This window comes from Rana temporaria, chromosome 2 (genome assembly GCF_905171775.1).
Source record: "Rana temporaria chromosome 2, aRanTem1.1, whole genome shotgun sequence".
NCBI classification, from domain to species: Eukaryota; Metazoa; Chordata; class Amphibia; order Anura; family Ranidae; genus Rana; species Rana temporaria.
Genome location: NC_053490.1, coordinates 45,672,271 through 45,690,989, shown reverse-complemented (window position 1 = coordinate 45,690,989; position 18,719 = coordinate 45,672,271). Strand labels below are relative to the sequence as shown.

The 18,719-nt window shown below is 46.2% G+C and overlaps 1 protein-coding gene across 2 annotated transcripts in view; it reads right to left on the bottom strand.

Annotated features, from left to right (window-relative positions):
• MED17 (mediator complex subunit 17) overlaps positions 1-8,310 on the bottom strand; it is a 57,601-nt gene extending 49,291 nt beyond the window's left edge. Inside the window, exons 1-2 of one of the 2 annotated variants that reach the window (XM_040340149.1) lie at positions 8,233-8,310; positions 2,428-2,594 (exon numbers count right to left, since the gene is read on the bottom strand). In XM_040340149.1, coding sequence (XP_040196083.1) covers positions 2,428-2,594; positions 8,233-8,266 — 201 coding nt within the window. In that variant the 5' untranslated portion in view covers positions 8,267-8,310. Of the gene's footprint in view, positions 1-2,427; positions 2,595-7,856; positions 8,151-8,232 lie in introns of those variants that run through there. The other variant, XM_040340148.1, reaches the window with a different exon arrangement.
• Between the last annotated feature and the right edge of the window lie 10,409 nt (positions 8,311-18,719).

Below are 18,719 nucleotides of genomic sequence, written 5' to 3'. Positions count from 1 at the left end.
GGAGTTTTCAATGTAATTGAAAAATCTCCCAAAAAAATAGCGCCAGCGACCACTGAGACCCCAGTGTAGTGGCCACAATAGGCCGCAAGCCAGACCCCAGCATGGTAAACATGGAACGGGTCAGTACTTCGGATCTTCTATCAGTCAGATCCATACAAGTAGGGGTTCCCGCCCGGCGGTGAGGGACTACAAAAGCCCTCAGTGGCTTTTCTCATTCCGCATCTCAGAAGTTATCAAAGAAGGGCACAGAAGGAAAAAACCTACACAGCGGTCTGATTTGTGTGATCCAAAAAAGACCGAGCCCTCGGCGGAAACCCAGCTGCACTATGCAGCTTAGGAGAGTCCCTTGCAGCAGTAAAAAGCGCACCCATAAATGCCTTATTCTGCCTTTTTTTTTTTTTTTTTTTTTTTAACTAGGTACCTAGTCCATGGCTCCATAACAGAGCATTCCCCAGGGGATAACGGGGGAAGGGGGCACTCTTTTACCGCCCGCCCGCAGTCCACCCCCACCCTGGCACAAACTGTGTCCAGGACTAACAATAAAAACTCTGTGGGAATCACAGGTGCTAACACCTGCTGCCACCACCAGCATGTGGGGAAGGACACAGATACTGACTCCAATATTTACATAGTGTGTATTATAATATGCACACCTGTCCATACAAATAGACAAAAGCTCCTAGAGCCCCATACAGGGCCTCTCACTCACTTGCTGCGCTGACCAGGGGTAACCAGGGGACTCCCTCAGGAGGAGACTGCCCAGTGCTGCCTGTGAGAGGAAAAGAACCGTGAGGTAACTTTTGCAGGGACCTGTGTTTAAACAGGAAAAGCCTCCTAGGGCTGTTTTATTTAAGGACAAGTCACAGATACAGCATAAAAAGCAAAACCATTACAGGTGTCACCAATCAGTCAGCGTCTGCTGAAGTATAATCATAAACATCTGTGCTCATCACAAGGCTTTTTACCTCACAGGAAAGCCCAATACAAAAAAGGAAAACACAGGCCAGATAACACAGTCCCCTCAGGAAGGCCCCCTCCTCCCTGACAGCAGCAAGTGTTAGCAATGCAGCAAGGGAAAGGAGCAGGGAAGTAAGGGGAAGGGACCCCCAAACCCCAGGAATGCCCAGCTGTACCAACCCACCGAAGCAGGAGGGACTGTACTTACCCGTCCGAGCGAGGACTCGCTGACGCATTCCTGACAGACCTACAACCGCAATGGAGGTAGCTGTCGGCCCGGTCCACTGTGATTGAGACAACACCACAGCTCAGTCATATGTGGACCTCGGAGCAAAGCTCACCGGCCACCTCAGGAGTCATGAGGTATGGCGTGGCAGACCAAGCCTCTTTGCAAAGGTGTGCCCACGCTTGCTGGTCGGACTGAGTAGACTACAAGGATCTATAATATCCAGCCTGTCTCTCAGCCAACAGTTGAAAGAAGATTCTTCAAGAAAAAGTAAAGTAAAATAAAATAAAATTTCTCCTCAGGGCGCTGGGCCCAAAGGGAGCCATACGTCCTTCTCCTTTGCTAGGCAGAACGAAACTGGGGCTGCAAGCTGCAGTGAGGAGGGTTATGTCTGGAGGGACCGCCCCCTGGGCGGGGCTGTTCAACTCTGTTAATGTAACATGTATTTAACTATTTAACATGTTTCTGCCTAGTCCTCTCCTGTAAACAGGGAACATAACCCACTTGTCAAGATTTAAGGAGCTGTGTCCGTCCATGGACGATAAGAGAAAAAACATTTTTCGGGTGGACCTCCGCTTTAATGACAAAGTTGAATCTGCTTATACTAAAACGGACACTTACCTGTCCAGCATGCCCATGATGTCGGCAGTCGAAGCCGAGCAATCGCTCGTCTCTCGGCTGCCCCCGCCGCCATCCTCGGTGAGGGAATCAGGAAGTGAAGCGTTGCGGCTTCACTGCCCGGTTCCCTACTGCGCATGCAAGTCGCACAGCACATCATTACTGGTCCCCGCTGTCTCCTGGGACCAGTATGTTTCTCAGAAGACAGCGGGGGGGGGGGGGGGGTTAGAGGCGTGACTCCCACAGGAGTCCATTCCCGGAAGCGGGGGATTGTATGCAATCAGGCAGGCCCTGGCACTACATAAAAGGTAAATCTAAAGGAAATTGAACAAGAACATTGTATAATGTATGGCCAGATTTAGATCCAGGAGGGTTTAGTTCCACTTTAAAATTCCTGGGTAGGTAGAACAGGAGGTGATTATACTGTAGAGACCTCTCAATATGAAGGACAGGTTATAATCACACACATAGGTTGGACGTGATGGAGTTGTGTCTTTTTTCAACCTCACCTACCATGTAACTATGTAGGTTACTTTGCAGTCAAGAGAAGGCACTCCTAACATCCGAATTAAAGTGACAAAGCTGCAGTGAGAAGAGACAAACCCTAGAAATGTCCCTGGTAATACCTGCTTAGGGGTGAGGGCTTCCTGGGAGACTGGGTCCAGGTGCATGTACCTCTTGTCCTTCACTATAGTCAGCACGTCATGCAATACACACATCTCCGTCAGAGTTCCGCGCAGATGGTTCCTCACCGAGTCCCAGGGCCAAAGTGATGGCTGAAACTTGATCAAACCTGCAACAGAAACAAGAACATTATGGAGGGCACATGAGGGATATAAATTTGGGGATTCGGCTTATAAAGGGATATAGGCCCTATTTCCACTGGCAAAGGGGGCTGTTAGCCATTACATAAGGAAGACCAATCAGGATTTCCAGGTGATTAGCTGTGTGGCAGACCACCAATAAAGAGTTAAGGGACCGCACTGCGCAAAAGCATTCCAGGTAAGTAGATCATGTTTTTTATTTTAATTAAAAAAAATGTTTTACTTTAACCACTTGAAGCCCAGGCCAATTCTGACACTTCGCTCCTACATGTAAAAATCATCATTTTTTTTGCTAGAAAATGACATACATAGATATATATATATATTAGCAGAGACCCTAGAGAATACAATGGCAGTCATTGCAACTTTATCTCACACAGTATTTGCACAGCAATTTTTCAAACGCATTTATTTATTTTTTTTAAAAACTGTTTTGTGCTTTAAAAAAAGAAAAAAAAAAAAACAACAGTAAAGTTAACCCAATTTTTTTGCATAATGTGAAAGATGAAGTTACGCCGAGTAAATAGATACGCTTCAAAATTGAACACACTCGTGGAATGGCGCCAAACTTTGGTACTTAAAAATCCCCATAGGCGACGCTTTAATTTTTTTTTACTGGTTATATGTTTTGAGTTACAGAGGAGGTCTAGAGTCTAGAATTATTGTTCTCACTCTACCGTTCACGGCGACACCTCACATGTGTGGTTTGAATACCTTTTATTGTTAATTTTACTTAAATGTGTTTTGTTTTTTTGACACTTAAAAAAAAACAAAAAAGGGATTGATCACTTTTATTCCTATTACAAGGAAAGTAAACATCCCTTGAAATAGGAATATGACATGACAGGACCTCTTTACAGTGAGACATGGGGTCAATAAGACCCCACATCCCACCACTAGTCTGGGAAGCCTAAAATAAAAAAACGATCACCGCTTCACAGCCGAAGTAATGCCGTTTTTTTGGAATGCAGAGGCCTGGCTTGACGTCATAAATCTCTATGATCATCATCCGGGGCGGCGGATCCAGTCTCTGACTCACGGATCGCAGCGGTGAGCCAGGAGAAGCACAGGAGGGGGACGTCCCCTTTCGCCGCTCGTAACAGCAATCAAGAGTCGGAACAGCCGCTATGATCATTCTTATGGTATAGGGCAGTGATGGCGAACCTTGGCACCCCAGATGTTTTGGAACTACATTTCCCATGATGCTCATGCACTCTGCAGTGTAGGTGAACATCATGGGAAATGTAGTTCCAAAACATCTGGGGTGCCAAGGTTTGCCATCACTGGTATAGGGAATTTCCGGCTGAAAACAGCAATATCTGAATGTTGCCTGTAGCTGCACCCATCATTCAGATATACCACCACAAACCCAGGACGTCGTATGACATACTCTAGGTGCCAAGTGGTTAATAGCACATTATTTACCGCCCACTTCCTCATCTGTGAACTAAAGGTAATTTGTAAAAGTAGTTCTATTAAAGCGGGGGTTCACCCTTAGAGGGCACTTTTCCCCCTTCGCTTCCTGCTCGTTATTACTAGGGGAATCGGCAATTTATTTTAAAATATGTGCAGTACTTACCCGTTTACGAGACGCATCCTCTCCGTCGCTTCCGGGTATGGGCTTCGGGAATGGGCGGTCCTTCTTGATTGACAGTCTTCCGAGAGGCTTCCGACGGTCGCATCCATCGCGTCACGATTTTCCGAAAGAAGCCGAACGTCGGTGCGCAGGCGCAGTATAGAGCCGCACCGACGTTCGGCTTCTTTCGGCTACGAGTGACGCGATGGATGCGACCGTCGGAAGCCTCTCGGAAGAATGTCAATCAAGAAGGAACGCCCGCTCCCGAAGACCCATACCCGAAAGCGACGGAAGAAGATGCAGCTCGAAAACGGGTAAGTACTGCACCTATTTTAATATAAATAGCCGATTCCCCTAGACCGAACGAGCAGGAAGCTAAGGGGAGATTTTTTTTTTTTTTTTAAATGGGTGAACTCCCGCTTTAAGAACTGGCTGAAAGTGGAACTTTAATTAGGAAATTAAGTCCTGATTGATCACTTCAGGCTGGCCCCTTATGCATGGATAGATATGCAAAACATTAATGGATATGTAAAGGTTTGTTTTTAAAAAAAAAAAACATGTTAGGCCCCTTTCACACGGACATACCGTTCAGGTCTGCTTGTCAGTTTTGACGGCGTACCTGAACGGCCGCTCCATACATCTCTATGGAGTGTCTGATGTCAGCAGAGATATGTCCGCTGACATCCAACCTGATCCACTAAAAACAGACGTATGGCGATACGTCGCCATCACGTGACCACACAGCATAGCTATGCAAAACGGTATTTAGGATTATATAATATATATATATATATATATATATATATATATATATATATATATAAAAACACACACACACACACACACACACACACACACAAACACACACTGTACTTTATATCTTGCTAAAACTAGAGTATACAAATAATTGTGGTACAGTATATGACTTGAAGTTGGGGATTTTTTTTTCCACAATCATACTTACCTAAGTGCATGTTGCATCAATCCCCCGCTGGCTCCAGCACTGAGAACCGAGCGATCGAACACCGCCGATCACTCAGTTCTTAGGGCTCCGTCAGCAGAGAGCTGGTGACTGTTAGTCACCGCTCTCTGCTCTGCCCCTCCAGCGCTCACTGGAGCGCTGAGCTGTAGAGGGGGCGGGAGCGGCTCGCTGAGCGGATGAGCCAGGTGCTGATTTGGACATGTGAGCGGATCCCGACTCCGGTGTCATGACCTTGCCCGAGCCTGGACCGGTGTTCTGCCAGAATCGGCGACGCGCCAGATTAGGTAACGGAAGTGACATTATGTCAGCTGCGCATGCGTACACCACTACCAGGTTTGCTCATCTGACAAAACACCAGCAGTCATCTTACTACATCCAGCTACGTCTTGAATTTAACAGTCATTTTTGCAATAAAGTAAGCGCATATAAATCTAGTACCGCATATACTCGAGTATAAGCCGAGTTTTTCAGCACAAAAAATGTGCTGAAAATGCCCCCCTCGGCTTATACTCGAGTCACCTTTTTGTGCTTGATCTCCTGGATTTTGGGGACCCGGTACCGGCCAAACTTGGCACACACGTAGCTCCATTCTTCCTCTATAAGTGTGCAAAGTTTGTTGTCCGGGGACCTACAACCGAGCACCCCTTCCATAGACTCCCTTGTTAAACGTCAGTCTAGTCATGGGCACAGTAAAGCATGCACATGGGCACAATGAGGCATGCATATGGACACCCTAGGCTTATACTCGAATCAATACGTTTTCCCATTTTTTTGTGGTAAAATTAGGTGCCTCGGCTTATATTCGGGTCGGCTTATACTCGAGTATATACGGTATATTGATATCTGTGATGCCGTTTGCATGTTTAATTTTGAAAGGCTAAAGGTTTAGCACTGAGCCTTGCAGGGTGTACCAACATGGCCGTATAAAAAAAATATAGAATGCCGATATCTGCGACGTCGTTTGGATGTTACATTGTGAAAGAAGCTGGACGCCAGCAGTAGGAAGGTGGCGGAGGCCCTGTTGGTACAAACTGCAAGGGTCAGTGCTAAACCTTTAGCCTTTCAAAATGAAACATGCAAACGGCATCACAGATATCAATATACTAGATTTAGATGCGCTCACTTTATTGCGAAAATTACTGTTAAATTCAAGACGTAGCTGGGTGTAGTAAGATGTCTGCTGCCTCCTTCTGACTGCAGGTGTTCTGTCAGATGAGCAAACCTGGTAGTGGTGGACGCATGCGCAGCTGACAGAATGTCACTTCTGTTACCTAATCTGAGAGGGTTGCCGCTTCTAACGGAACACCAGCTCTGCGACGTCAGCCGACTTCAGGACACTGTCAGCTAAAAACGGGTCACTGGAGTGCAGAACAAACTACACTCCTCTGATCCATAGGAGAAGGACAGCCAAACGAGCTTTGGCTGAACTCCTACTTTAAAAGTCACCTACCCGCTTGTGCGCTCCGCTGTACATTGTAAAAATTTGGAAATGCTGAAGCCGACTGCAGTCCCACGCATGCGCAGGAATGTCGTCATATCGAAAGAAGCCAATGGTGATCGATACCCACAAGTCGGGGTGCTGGAAATGTCAGCGGCGGAAACACCTGGATGCTGCATCGCGGCAGCCAATGGGTGTACAGCTCCGCTTTAATGTCACAGCTACTGAAACTAGCAGCAGAGATTTTTAAAAGCCCCCATGTGTATACAGGGTTACGGTATACTGGGGGTATATAGATGAATACATCTATATACAGAGGGGCCAGAGGAATCCATTGTACATTGAGGGGGGTAGAGCAGACAGAAAATACATTAGATACAGGAGGGGGGGCAGGGAAGAATGTACTGCAGAGAGGGAGAGGAATATATCATATACAGGAGGGGCAGAGAGGAATACATTGTATACAGAGTACTGAGGGGATATAGAAGGGAGTAGGGGGGAGTATATATCATATACAGGAGGGGCAGAGAGGTATACAGAGTACTGGGGACATATAGAGGGGGATATGGGGGGGAGTATATATCATATACAGGAGGAATACATTGTATACAGAGTACTGGGGACATATAGAGGGGGATATGGGGGGGAGTATATATCATATACAGGGGGAATACATTGTATACAGAGTACTGGGGGCATATAGAGGGGGATATGGGGGGGAGTATATATCATATACAGGAGGAATACATTGTATACAGAGTACTGGGGGCATATAGAGGGGGATATGGGGGGAGTATATATCATATACAGGGGGAATACATTGTATACAGAGTACTGGGGGCATATAGAGGGGGATATGGGGGGGGAGTATATATATCATATACAGGGGGAATACATTGTATACAGAGTACTGGGGGCATATAGAGGGGGATATGGGGGGAGTATATATCATATACAGGGGGAATACATTGTATACAGAGTACTGGGGGCATATAGAGGGGGATATGGGGGGGGGGAGTATATATACATTGTATACAGAGTACTGGGGGTATATAGAGGGGGATATGGGGGGGGGAGTATATATACATTGTATACAGAGTACTGGGGGGGTAGGGAGAAGTATATACTATATACAGGAGGTATACTGTATACTGGGGGATATCAGTGAATACAATGTATTGGGGGGGGGGGGGGTAGAGATATACACAAAGGGGGGGTCCCAGGCTCCTCCTCACCCTCATCGTCCTCAGGCTCCCCCCAGTCATTTTCCCGCGGTGCTGCCCCCTGGTGGTCATCCTCCTCCTCGGACTCCTGCTGGAAGTCTATGCGCTGTGCCAGGCGGGCCAGGTTCTGGGACATGGACAGCGGCTGTACATAGGTCTCCGAGCCATCCAGGCCCACCTCCTGGACCTGCTTCTCCGCCGAGGACTCGATACTAATCTGCACCGGCGGTCCCCCCGACATTCTCTTCCCTATCGTGCTCCTGCTCCTACACCGAGGACAACAATGCCACTGCGCATGCTCGGCGCTCTACCCCCCCCGTCCGGAATGCTAATTCGCATGTGCGACATCCTGTACTACGGAAGCCCCATAGAGACAAACCTAGCTTACCCGCTGCTTCGCGGTACCTCTGCCATTGCAGCATAGTGCTTCAGATTACTCTCTCTCTTTCCCTGCGTGCAGGCGGTCCTTGCTCGGCGTGTTCTGTTAAAAAGATAGTAAATTGGATTCCTCTTGGTCCCTCCCCCTTGTACCCTGCTTCCAGGTTTGGTTTTAAAATATAAATAAATATACATTTTTAACCACTTGAAGACCAGGTGGTCTTTTTTTTTATTTATGAAAAAATACTTTTTTTTTTTACTTTGATGCAAAAAAAAAAAACATAATCCAATTTTTTTGTTAAAATATAAAAGATAAAGTTACGCAGAGTAAATAGATACCAAACATGTCATGCTGTAAAATTGCAGCTGCAGGCATCATCCCGACACAAGCAATTGAAGATCAATGACGTACCGGGTACGTGACTGGTCAGTAAGTGGTGTACAGAGGGGACTGGTGCCTGAACCACTTCCAGACCACGCCACTTCCAGACCACTTAAAATGGTGGGTGTTGCAATTTTTTATGTGACGCAGTATTTGTGCACCGATTTTTCGAACACAACTTTGTATGTTTAAAAAGATTTATAAAAAAAAAAAAAAATTTGTAGAAAAAGTTTTTTTTTAAAACCAACATGTATGATATCATAAATTTACATAGCAATACATTGGACAATATACAACCATTCTAGGTAGACAACATGTTTCACCCACAATAGAGGAAAGGGCTTCTTCAGGATCCAGTTGGCAATGATTTATATGATGAACAAGAAACCCATATCAGCAATTCACTATGCCTGACATGGGGGGAATCCAATCAGAAATACAGTTGTGCTCATAAGTTTACATACCCTGACAGAATATATGCGATTTCTTGGCTATTTTTCAGAGAATATGAATAACACAAAAACTCATCATCGTTAGGCCCCTTTCACATTAGCGGACCATTCGTCCGTTTATTACAAGTCCGTTGATGGACTTGTAATGCATCCCTATGGGATCGAGTCCGTTAGCGGATGGAGCAACCACTAACGTCCGCAACCATCCGCGTCCGTCGGGATCCGGTTTTTTGGACGGAAGAAAACCCTATTTTTCTTCCGTCCGGCGGAACAGATCGGATGAAGACGGACAGACGGTCCGTATTCATCCGATTCCCCATAGGGGAGAGCGGAGGAAAGACAGGGCGGTCTCTGCACAGTGTGCGGGGACTGCCCTGTCCGCCGACAGCTCAGCGGGGATTACGGATGATCCCCGCTGAGCCGACAGACACACACAGAGCAGACACAAAAACGGTCCGCTCCGTGTGAAAGAGGCCTTAGTGTTTGGCTGACGCCATTTATTATCAATTAACTGTGTTTACTCTTTTTAAATCATAATAGCAACAGAAACTACCCAAATGACCCTGATCAAAAGTTTACATACCCCAGTTAATACCGTGTATTGCCCCCTTTAACATCAATGACAGCTTGAAGTCTTTTGTGGGATTTGTGGATGAGGCTCTTTATCTTCTCAGATTATAAGGCTCCTTATTCTTCTTGGCAAAAAGTCTCCAGTTCCTGTAAATTCTCGGGCTGTCTTGCATGAACTGCACATTTGAGATCTCCCCAGAGTGGCTCAATGATATTGAGGTCAGGAGACTGAGATGGCCACTCCAGAACCTTCACTTTATTATGCTGTAGCCAATGACAGGTCGACTTGGCCTTGTGTTTTGGATTATTGTCATGTTGGAATGTCCAAGTACGTCCCATGTGCAGCTTCCTGGCTGATGAATGCAAATGTTCCTTCAGTATTTTTTGATAACATACTGCATTCATCTTGCTATTTTTGACCAAATTTCCTGTGCCTTTGTATCACACACATCCCCAAAACATCACAAGCCACCTCCGTGTTTCACAGTCGGCCTTTCATCATAGGCCTTGTTGACTCCGCTCCAAATGAAGTGTTTATGGTTGTGGCCAAAAAGATACATTTTTGTCTCATCACTCCAAATGACTTTGTGCCAGAAGGTTTGAGGCTTGTCTCTGTGCTGTTTGGCATATTGTAAGTGGGATACTTTATGGATTTTGCGTAGTAATGGCTTTCTTCTGGAGACTTGAGCATGCAGCCCATCTTTCTTCAAATGCCTCCTTATTGTGCATCTTGAAACAGCCACACCACATGTTTTCAGAGAGTCCTGTATTTCACCTGAAGTTATTTGTGGGTTTTTCTTTGCATCCCGAACAATTTTCCTGGCAGTTGTGGCTGAAATTTTAGTTGGTCTACCTGACCGTGGTTTGGTTTCAACAGAACCCCTCATTTTTCCACTTCTTGATTAGAGTTTGAACACTGCTGATTGGCATTCTCAATTCCTTGGATATCTTTTTATATCCCTTTCCGGTTTTATACAGCGACCTTTTCCCGCAGATCCTTTGACAATTATTTTGCTTTCCCCATGACTCAGAATCCAGAAACGTCAGTGCAGCACTAGGTGAAAGATGCAAGGGGCTGTCAGGAGTCCAGAAACTCATTGGCCCTTTATACACCCACACTAATTAAAAGCAAACAGATCACAGGTGAGGATGGTTCCCTTTAATAGCCATTTAAACCCCTTTGTGTCAACTTGTGTGTATGTTATCAGACCAAAGTCACCAGGGTATGTAAACTTTTGATCAGGGTCATTTGGGTAAATGGCTTCACACTAACCATGTGTGAAAGAAAAGTTTTTATGTTATCATTCATATTCTCTGAAAAATGGCCAAAAAAATCATAAATTCTGCCAGGGTATGTAAACTTATGAGCACTGTATGTGTCCAAGGATATATTCACGAATGTAGAAGATGAAGAACAATAAAGATTCACTCGCATATATACAGTGAGGAAAATAAGTATTTGAACACCCTGCTATTTTGCAAGTTCTCCCACTTGGAAATCATGGAGGGGTCTGAAATTGTCATCGTAGGTGCATGTCCACTGTGAGAGACATAATCAAAAAAAAAAAATTCCAGAAATCACAATTTATGATTTTTTAACTATTTATTTGTATGATACAGCTGCAAATAAGTATTTGAACACCTGTCTATCAGCTAGAATTCTGACCCTCAAAGACCTGTTAGTCTGCCTTTAACTAGTAGCCGACCGCGCACCGTCATTATACGGCGGCAGGTCGGCTCTCCTGGGCGAGAGCCCGTAGCTATACGTCCTATCGTATAGCCGCCACTAGGGGGCGCGTGCGCGCGCGCTCCCCGCTCGCCCCCGACTCCCGTGCGTGTGCCCGGCGGGCGCGATCGCCGCCGGGCACACGCGATCGCTCGGTACAGAGCGGGGAACGGGAGCTGTGTGTGTAAACACACAGCTCTCGTTCCTGTCAGCAGGGGAAATGCTGATTTTCTGTTCATACAATGTATGAACAGAAAATCAGTGTTTCCCCTAGTGAGGCCACCCCCCCCCCCCCCCACAGTAAGAACACACCCAGGCATACTTAACCCCTTCACTGCCAGTGGCATTTTTATAGTAATCTAATGCATTTTTATAGCACTGATCGCTATAAAAATGCCAATGGTCCCAAAAATGTGTCAAAAATGTCCGAAGTGTCCGCCATAATTTCGCAATACCGAAAAAAAAATCGCTGATCGCCGCCATTACTAGTAAAAAAAATATTAATAAAAATGCCATAAAAATACCCCCTATTTTGTAAACGCTATAACTTTTGCGCAAACCAATCAATAAACGCTTATTGCGATTTTTTTTACGAAAAATATGTAGAAGAATACGTATCGGCCTAAACTGAGGAAAAAAAATGTTTTTTTATATATTTTTGGGGGATATTTATTACAGCAAAAAGTAAAAAATATTCATTTTTTTCAAAATTGTCGCTCTATTTTTGTTTATAGCGCAAAAAATAAAAAACGCAGAGGTGATCAAATACCACCAAAAGAAAGCTCTATTTGTGGGAAAAAAAGGACGCCAATTTTGTTTGGGAGCCACGTCGCACGACCGCGCAATTGTCTGTTAAAGCGACGCAGTCCCGAATCGCAAAAAGTACTCTGGTCTTTAGGCAGCAATATGTTCCGGGGGGTAAGTGGTTAAAATGTCCACCTCCACTGCATTTATTATCCTAAATTAGATGCACCTGTTTGAGGTCATTAGCTGCATAAAGACACCTGTCCACCCCATACAATCAGTAAGAATCCAACTACTAACATGGCCAAGACCAAAGAGCTGTCCAAAGACACTAGAGACAAAATTGAACACCTCCACAAGGCTGGAAAGGGCTATGGGGAAATTGCCAAGCAGCTTGGTGAAAAAAAGGTCCACTGTTGGAGCAATCATTAGAAAATGGAAGAAGCTAAACATGACTGTCAATCTCCCTCGGACTGGGGCTCCATGCAAAATCTCACCTCGTGGGGTCTCAATGATCCTAAGAAAGGTGAGAAATCAGCCCAGGACTACACGGGAGGAGCTGGTCAACGACCTGAAAAGAGCTGGGACCACCGTTTCCAAGGTTACTGTTGGTAATACACTAAGACGTCATGGTTTGAAATCATGCATGGCACGGAAGGTTCCCCTGCTTAAACCAGCACATGTCAAGGCCCATCTTAAGTTTGCCAATGACCATTTGGATGATCCAGAGGAGTCATGGGAGAAAGTCATGTGGTCAGATGAGACCAAAATAGAACTTTTTGGTCATAATTCCACTAACCGTGTTTGGAGGAAGAAGAATGATGAGTACCATCCCAAGAACACCATCCCTACTGTGAAGCATGGGGATGGTAGCATCATGCTTTGGGGGTGTTTTTCTGCACATGGGACAGGGCGACTGCACTGTATTAAGGAGAGGATGACCGGGGCCATGTATTGCGAGATTTTGGGCAACAACCTCCTTCCCTCAGTTAGAGCTTTGAAGATGGGTCGAGGCTGGGTCTTCCGACATGACAATGACCCGAAGCACACAGCCAGGATAACCAAGGAGTGGCTCTGTAAGAAGCATATCAAGGTTCTGGCGTGGCCTAGCCAGTCTCCAGACCTAAACCCAATAGAGAATCTTTGGAGGGAGCTCAAACTCCGTGTTTCTCAGCGACAGCCCAGAAACCTGACTGATCTAGAGAAGATCTGTGTGGAGGAGTGGGCCAAAATCCCTCCTCCTGTGTGTGCAAACCTGGTGAAAAACTACAAGAAACGTTTGACCTCTGTAATTGCAAACAAAGGCTACTGTACCAAATATTAACATTGATTTTCTCAGGTGTTCAAATACTTATTTGCAGCTGTATCATACAAATAAATAGTAAAAAAAATCATACATTGTGATTTCTGGATTTTTTATTTTTTTTTGATTATGTCTCTCACAGTGGAAATGCACCTACGATAACAATTTCAGACCCCTCCATGATTTCCAAGTGGGAGAACTTGCAAAATAGCAGGGTGTTCAAATACTTATTTTCATCACTGTACATCATTACCAATATATGAGTAATGGGATTGAAATGGATGTAAAGCCTGTGTAAAAGGCTAAAGAGAAATTCAGATTAGCAAGCCCAAATCCACACATGGAAAACAGGGAGAGAAGCCATAAAGGCGGGTGACCCCATATTCCTGATATGCACAAGTAGGGATGAGCCGAACACTCCAACCCCCTTCGGTGCGCACCAGAACCTTCGAATGGACCGAACGTTCGCGCGAACATTTAGAAGGTTTGGGGACCCGGGTCTTGCCCCCAGGGAACATGTATCAATGGAAAAAAAAAAGTTTTAAAAACGGTCGTTCTTTCTGGAGCAGCGATTTTACTGATGCTTAAAGTGAAAAAAAATAATGAAAAATCCCTTTAACCACTTAACGACCACCGCATGTATATGTACGTCCACAGAATGGCCCCGCGGGGAGCGATCCGGGACGAGGGCGCGGCTATTAGTTTCTAGCCACCCCCTCGCGATCGCTCCCCGGAGCTGAAGAACGGGGCGAGCCGTATGTAAACACGGCTTCCCCGTGCTTCACTGTGGCGGCTGCATCGATCGAGTGATCCCTTTTATAGGGAGACTCGATCGATGACGTCAGACCTACAGTCACACCCCCCTACAGTTGTAAACACACTAGGTGAACCCTAACTCCTTCAGCGCCCCCTGTGGTTAACTCCCAAACTGCAACTGTCATTTTCACAATAAACAATGCAATTTAAATGCATTTTTTGCTGTGAAAATGACAATGGTCCCAAAAATGTGTCAAAATTGTCCGAAGTGTCCGCCATAATGTCGCAGTCAAGAAAAAAATCGCTGATCACCGCCATTAGTAGTAAAAAGAAAGATAAAACTATCCCCTATTTTGTAAACGCTATACATTTTGCGCAAACCAATGGATAAACGCTTATTGCGATTTTTTTTACCAAAAATAGGTAGAATACGTATCGGCCTAAACCGAGGAAAAAAAAACATTTTATATATGTTTTTGGGGGATATTTATTATAGCAAAAAGTAAAAAATATTGATTTTTTTTTCAAAATTGTCGCTCTATTTTTGTTTATAGCGCAAAAAATAAAAAACGCAGAGGTGATCATATACCACCAAAAGAAAGCTCCATTTGTGGGAAAAAAAAGGACATCAATTTTGTTTGGGAGCCACGTCGCACAACCGCGTAATTGTGTTAAAGTGACGCAGTGCCGAATTGTAAAAACGCCTTTGGGCATTTAGCAGCATATTGGTCCGGGGCTTAAGTGGTTAAATATCGTACCTGCTGGGTGTCTATAGTATTGGCACATATTTAGAACTGTCCCTGCACAAAATGAGATTACTATGAGAAAAAAGTAATTCAAGACTGCTTGCGGCTTTAATGTAATGTTTGGTCCCTGCCATATGGATGAAAATCACTGAGAAAAATAGCATGGGTTTCCCGGCTCCCCTCCCCCCAGGTCATTACAAGCCCCTTTGGCCCTATATACTTTGAACAGCAGTATACAGGCGGTGCAAACAAGACAGGGACTGTAGGTTTGTTGTTACGTAGAATCTGTTTGTAATTTTGAACTGGTACTTCTTTAAAGTGTAGCTTCAGCCATAAAATCTTTTTTTAAGCTTTTCTGAAAACATAGAGAAGGGTCATCACCCCTGTAACATTTGTTTTGCTGTATGTGTGCATCTGTTCAGAAGATTGCACCTCACTTTCTGTCCCAATGACAAATGATTTTTTGAAAATGTGTTTTTTTTTTTGTGAAACAAGGATTGTGATTGTGATAAAGCATCAGTGGACAGGAGACACCTTTTACAGAAGAGAATTTCCTTTCCTAGGCGTAGATTTCCTCTCACTTGTTGTCTCCTTCCGTTTGCAAGTAGGAGTCGTTTGTAAGTTGGATGTTTGAATGTAGGGGTCTGCTATAGATACTCTGCAGAAATTTGGGCCCTAGGTATTGGTGTTGCCACAACACTGTAAGCCCTCACAGTTAGTCTTAGTGGGCGCTGGAACGCCCTGCTGTGAAATATTAGATCAAGAATTGTAATTACATGCCCCTGTTGAACAGGGGCAGAAAAAATGGGCATTAGGCACTTGTGCTGGTGCCACAACACTGCAACCCCTCATAGATACTCCAGTTGGAGCGCAGCAATGTGCCCGCTGCAAAGTATTGCATCAAAAATTGTAATTACATGCCCCTGTTAAACAGGGGCAGAAAAATTGGGCCTTAGGCACTGGTGGCAGTGCCCAGAACCAACAATGTTCTTACAAGCTTATCAGCAAGATCATTGAAGAGGAAAAGGATATTCACAAAAATTACTCAGTTACATCAGCATCAGGTGCTTGGTAGCTGGTGGTGATCCAAGCCTGATTAATTTTTATGAAGGTCAGTCGATCGACCTAGTCGGTGGAGAGGCGCACCCTGTTATCAGTTACAAAGCCTCCAGCAGCACTGAATGTGCGTTCTGAAAGAACGCTGGATGCAGGACAAGCCAGTAGCTCAATTGCGTACTGTGCAAGCTCTGGCCAGTGATCCATCCTCAAGACCCAGTAGTAAGCCAGAGGATTTTCGGTGGAAAAGGTGTTCAAGTTTGATCTTGCCCCTAGGTATTTCCACACCATGTAAAACAGACGCTGGCGATGGTTACTGGAACCGGTCATACCTTGGGGCTGCGGACTAAAAAAAATTCTGAACACATCGGTCAGACGGCCACCTTCTCCACTGCTCCTGTGACTGACCGAAGCCTCAGCAACACGTTGTCCAGGACCAGAATTTTATAACCCCCCAGTCTCTGGGAACGCGTTGCACAGACCTTTCTGCAAGGCCTCCCGAAGATGTTTCATCTTCTGCTCCCTCTGCGCCGGCAAGATAAGGTCCGCAACCTTATTCTTGTAACGTGGATCAAGGAGAGTTGCCAGCCAGTAATGATCCCTCTCCTTGATAGCACGAATACGAGGATCCGTCCGCAGGCTTTGCAGGATCAGGGAGGCCATGCAGCATAGGTTTGCTGAGGCATTCTGTGTGGAGTCCTCTGGGTCACTGACGACGACATGATCCGCAGCCACCTCATCCCAGCCACGTACAAGTCCATGGGTTCCTTGGGGCTGTAATTGATCCCTTGAAGACTGCTGCCGAGTGCTAGGCTCCATCTCCATGCTGACACAATTCTCCTCCTCCTGTGTGGTAGGCGGGTAAGCAGCAACACTGTTGGATAAAGGGGGCCTTGAGAGGTAAGAAAGTCCTCCTCTTCCTCCCTCTGTTCTGTCTCAAGGGCCCTGTCCATTATTCCACGCAGTGTGTGCTCCAACATGTGAATAAGAGGGACAGTCTCACTGATGCATGCACTGCTCACCATCCTCTGCCCTCCTCAAATGGTGACATAACAGTGCATGCATCCCTGATCAAGACCCACTGGCGTGGGGGAAAAAAAACCAAGCTCCCCTGACGCAGTTCTGCTGCCATATTGGCACAGATACTCATTGATGGCCCTCTGCTGCGTGTGCAGCTGCTGCAGCATGGCCAATGTAGAGTTCCACCTGGTGGGCATGTCACAGATTAGGCGGTTCTTTGGCAGTTTGCATTCCCTTTGGAGGTCTGCCAGCCGAGCACTGGCATTATATGACCGTCGGAAATGCACACAGACTTTCCTGGTCTGCTTCAGGACATCCTGTAAGCCCCGGTACCTGTCCAAAAACTGCTGCACCACCAAATTAAGTACATGAGCAAAACAGGGCACATGGGTCAGTTGTCCCTGTCGCAGGGTGGAGAGGAGGCTGGTGCCATTGTCGCAAACCACCATTCCTGGCTTAAGCTGGCGTGGCGTCAACCACCTCTGAGCCTGCCCCTGCAGAGCTGACAGAACCTCTGCCCCAGTGTGGCTCCTGTCTCCAAAGCACACCAGCTCAAGCAACCGCATTGCATCTCTTTGCTTGCGTAGACCCTAGAACGCCTACGGAGCACCGCTGGTTCCGAGGACACATCAGCACAGGAAGAGGCCACAGAGGAAGAAGAGGAGGGGGGGGAGGAGAGAGGAAATCACAACTAGTAGTAGCATTTTGGAGGCGTGGTGGCGGAACAACCTCTAACACTCCTGTACCTTGTTCTGCATCCTTCCCAGCTGCCAGCAGAGTTACCCAATGCACCGTGAAAGATAGGCAACGTCCCTGTCCATGCCTGCTGGACCATGAGTCAGCGGTAATATGCACCTACCACCAGTGAGGCATGGACATTGTCTTCCACATGGTGGTAGAGAGCTGGAATAGCCTTCTGTGAGAAAAAGTGGCGTTTGGGAACTTGCCACTGAGGTAGCGCACATTCCACAAACTCACGGAAGGGGGCAGAATCTACCAACTGAAAAGGCAGCAGTTGAAGTGCTAGCAATTTAGCTAAGCTAGCATTCAACCGCTGGGCATGTAGATGGCTGGGAGAGAACTTCTTTCAGCGCTGCAGCAGCTGGGGCAGGGAAAATTGCCTGGTACAATCTGCCATCGGTGTACCAATAGTAGATTGCCCGCATGTACTAGGCTGTGACACACCTAATTCTACACCTTCAGTCCTATCAGTGCAGGCTTCAGAGAGGACTGAGGGTATAGTGGGGTTGGAGATCCCAGCTGATGAGGGGCAAGGGGTGGTCCGCTTTGTTCTTTGGTGTGGGTCTTTGAGGTACGCTTGCCAACGAACTGCATGGCAGGTCGACATATGTCTGGTCAAGCATGTGGTGCCCAAGCGGGTGAGGTTTTTGCCACGCGAGATACGCTTGAGACATATGTTGCAAATAGCAGCGGTGCCATCTGATGCACTCGTTTAAAAAAGGCCCACACCAAAGAACTTTTGGAATAACTCTGAGATACAGCAACGCCCTGCACATGCGTAGCTGTGTGTTGTGATGCAGTCGGTGTGCTGCCCTTAATCTGGCCCCTGGAGGGCATCCTGCCTCGTTGTAGATGTGCCTGTGCCTCCTCCCCTCTCCTATCAGGCACCCACGTAGAGTCAGTGACCTCATCACTGTAAAAAATATGGCAGTATGCTGCAGCTGGGGGAACATGACTGCAGCATGTACCCAACACTGTGTTCAAACAGTTCGGGGGACTCC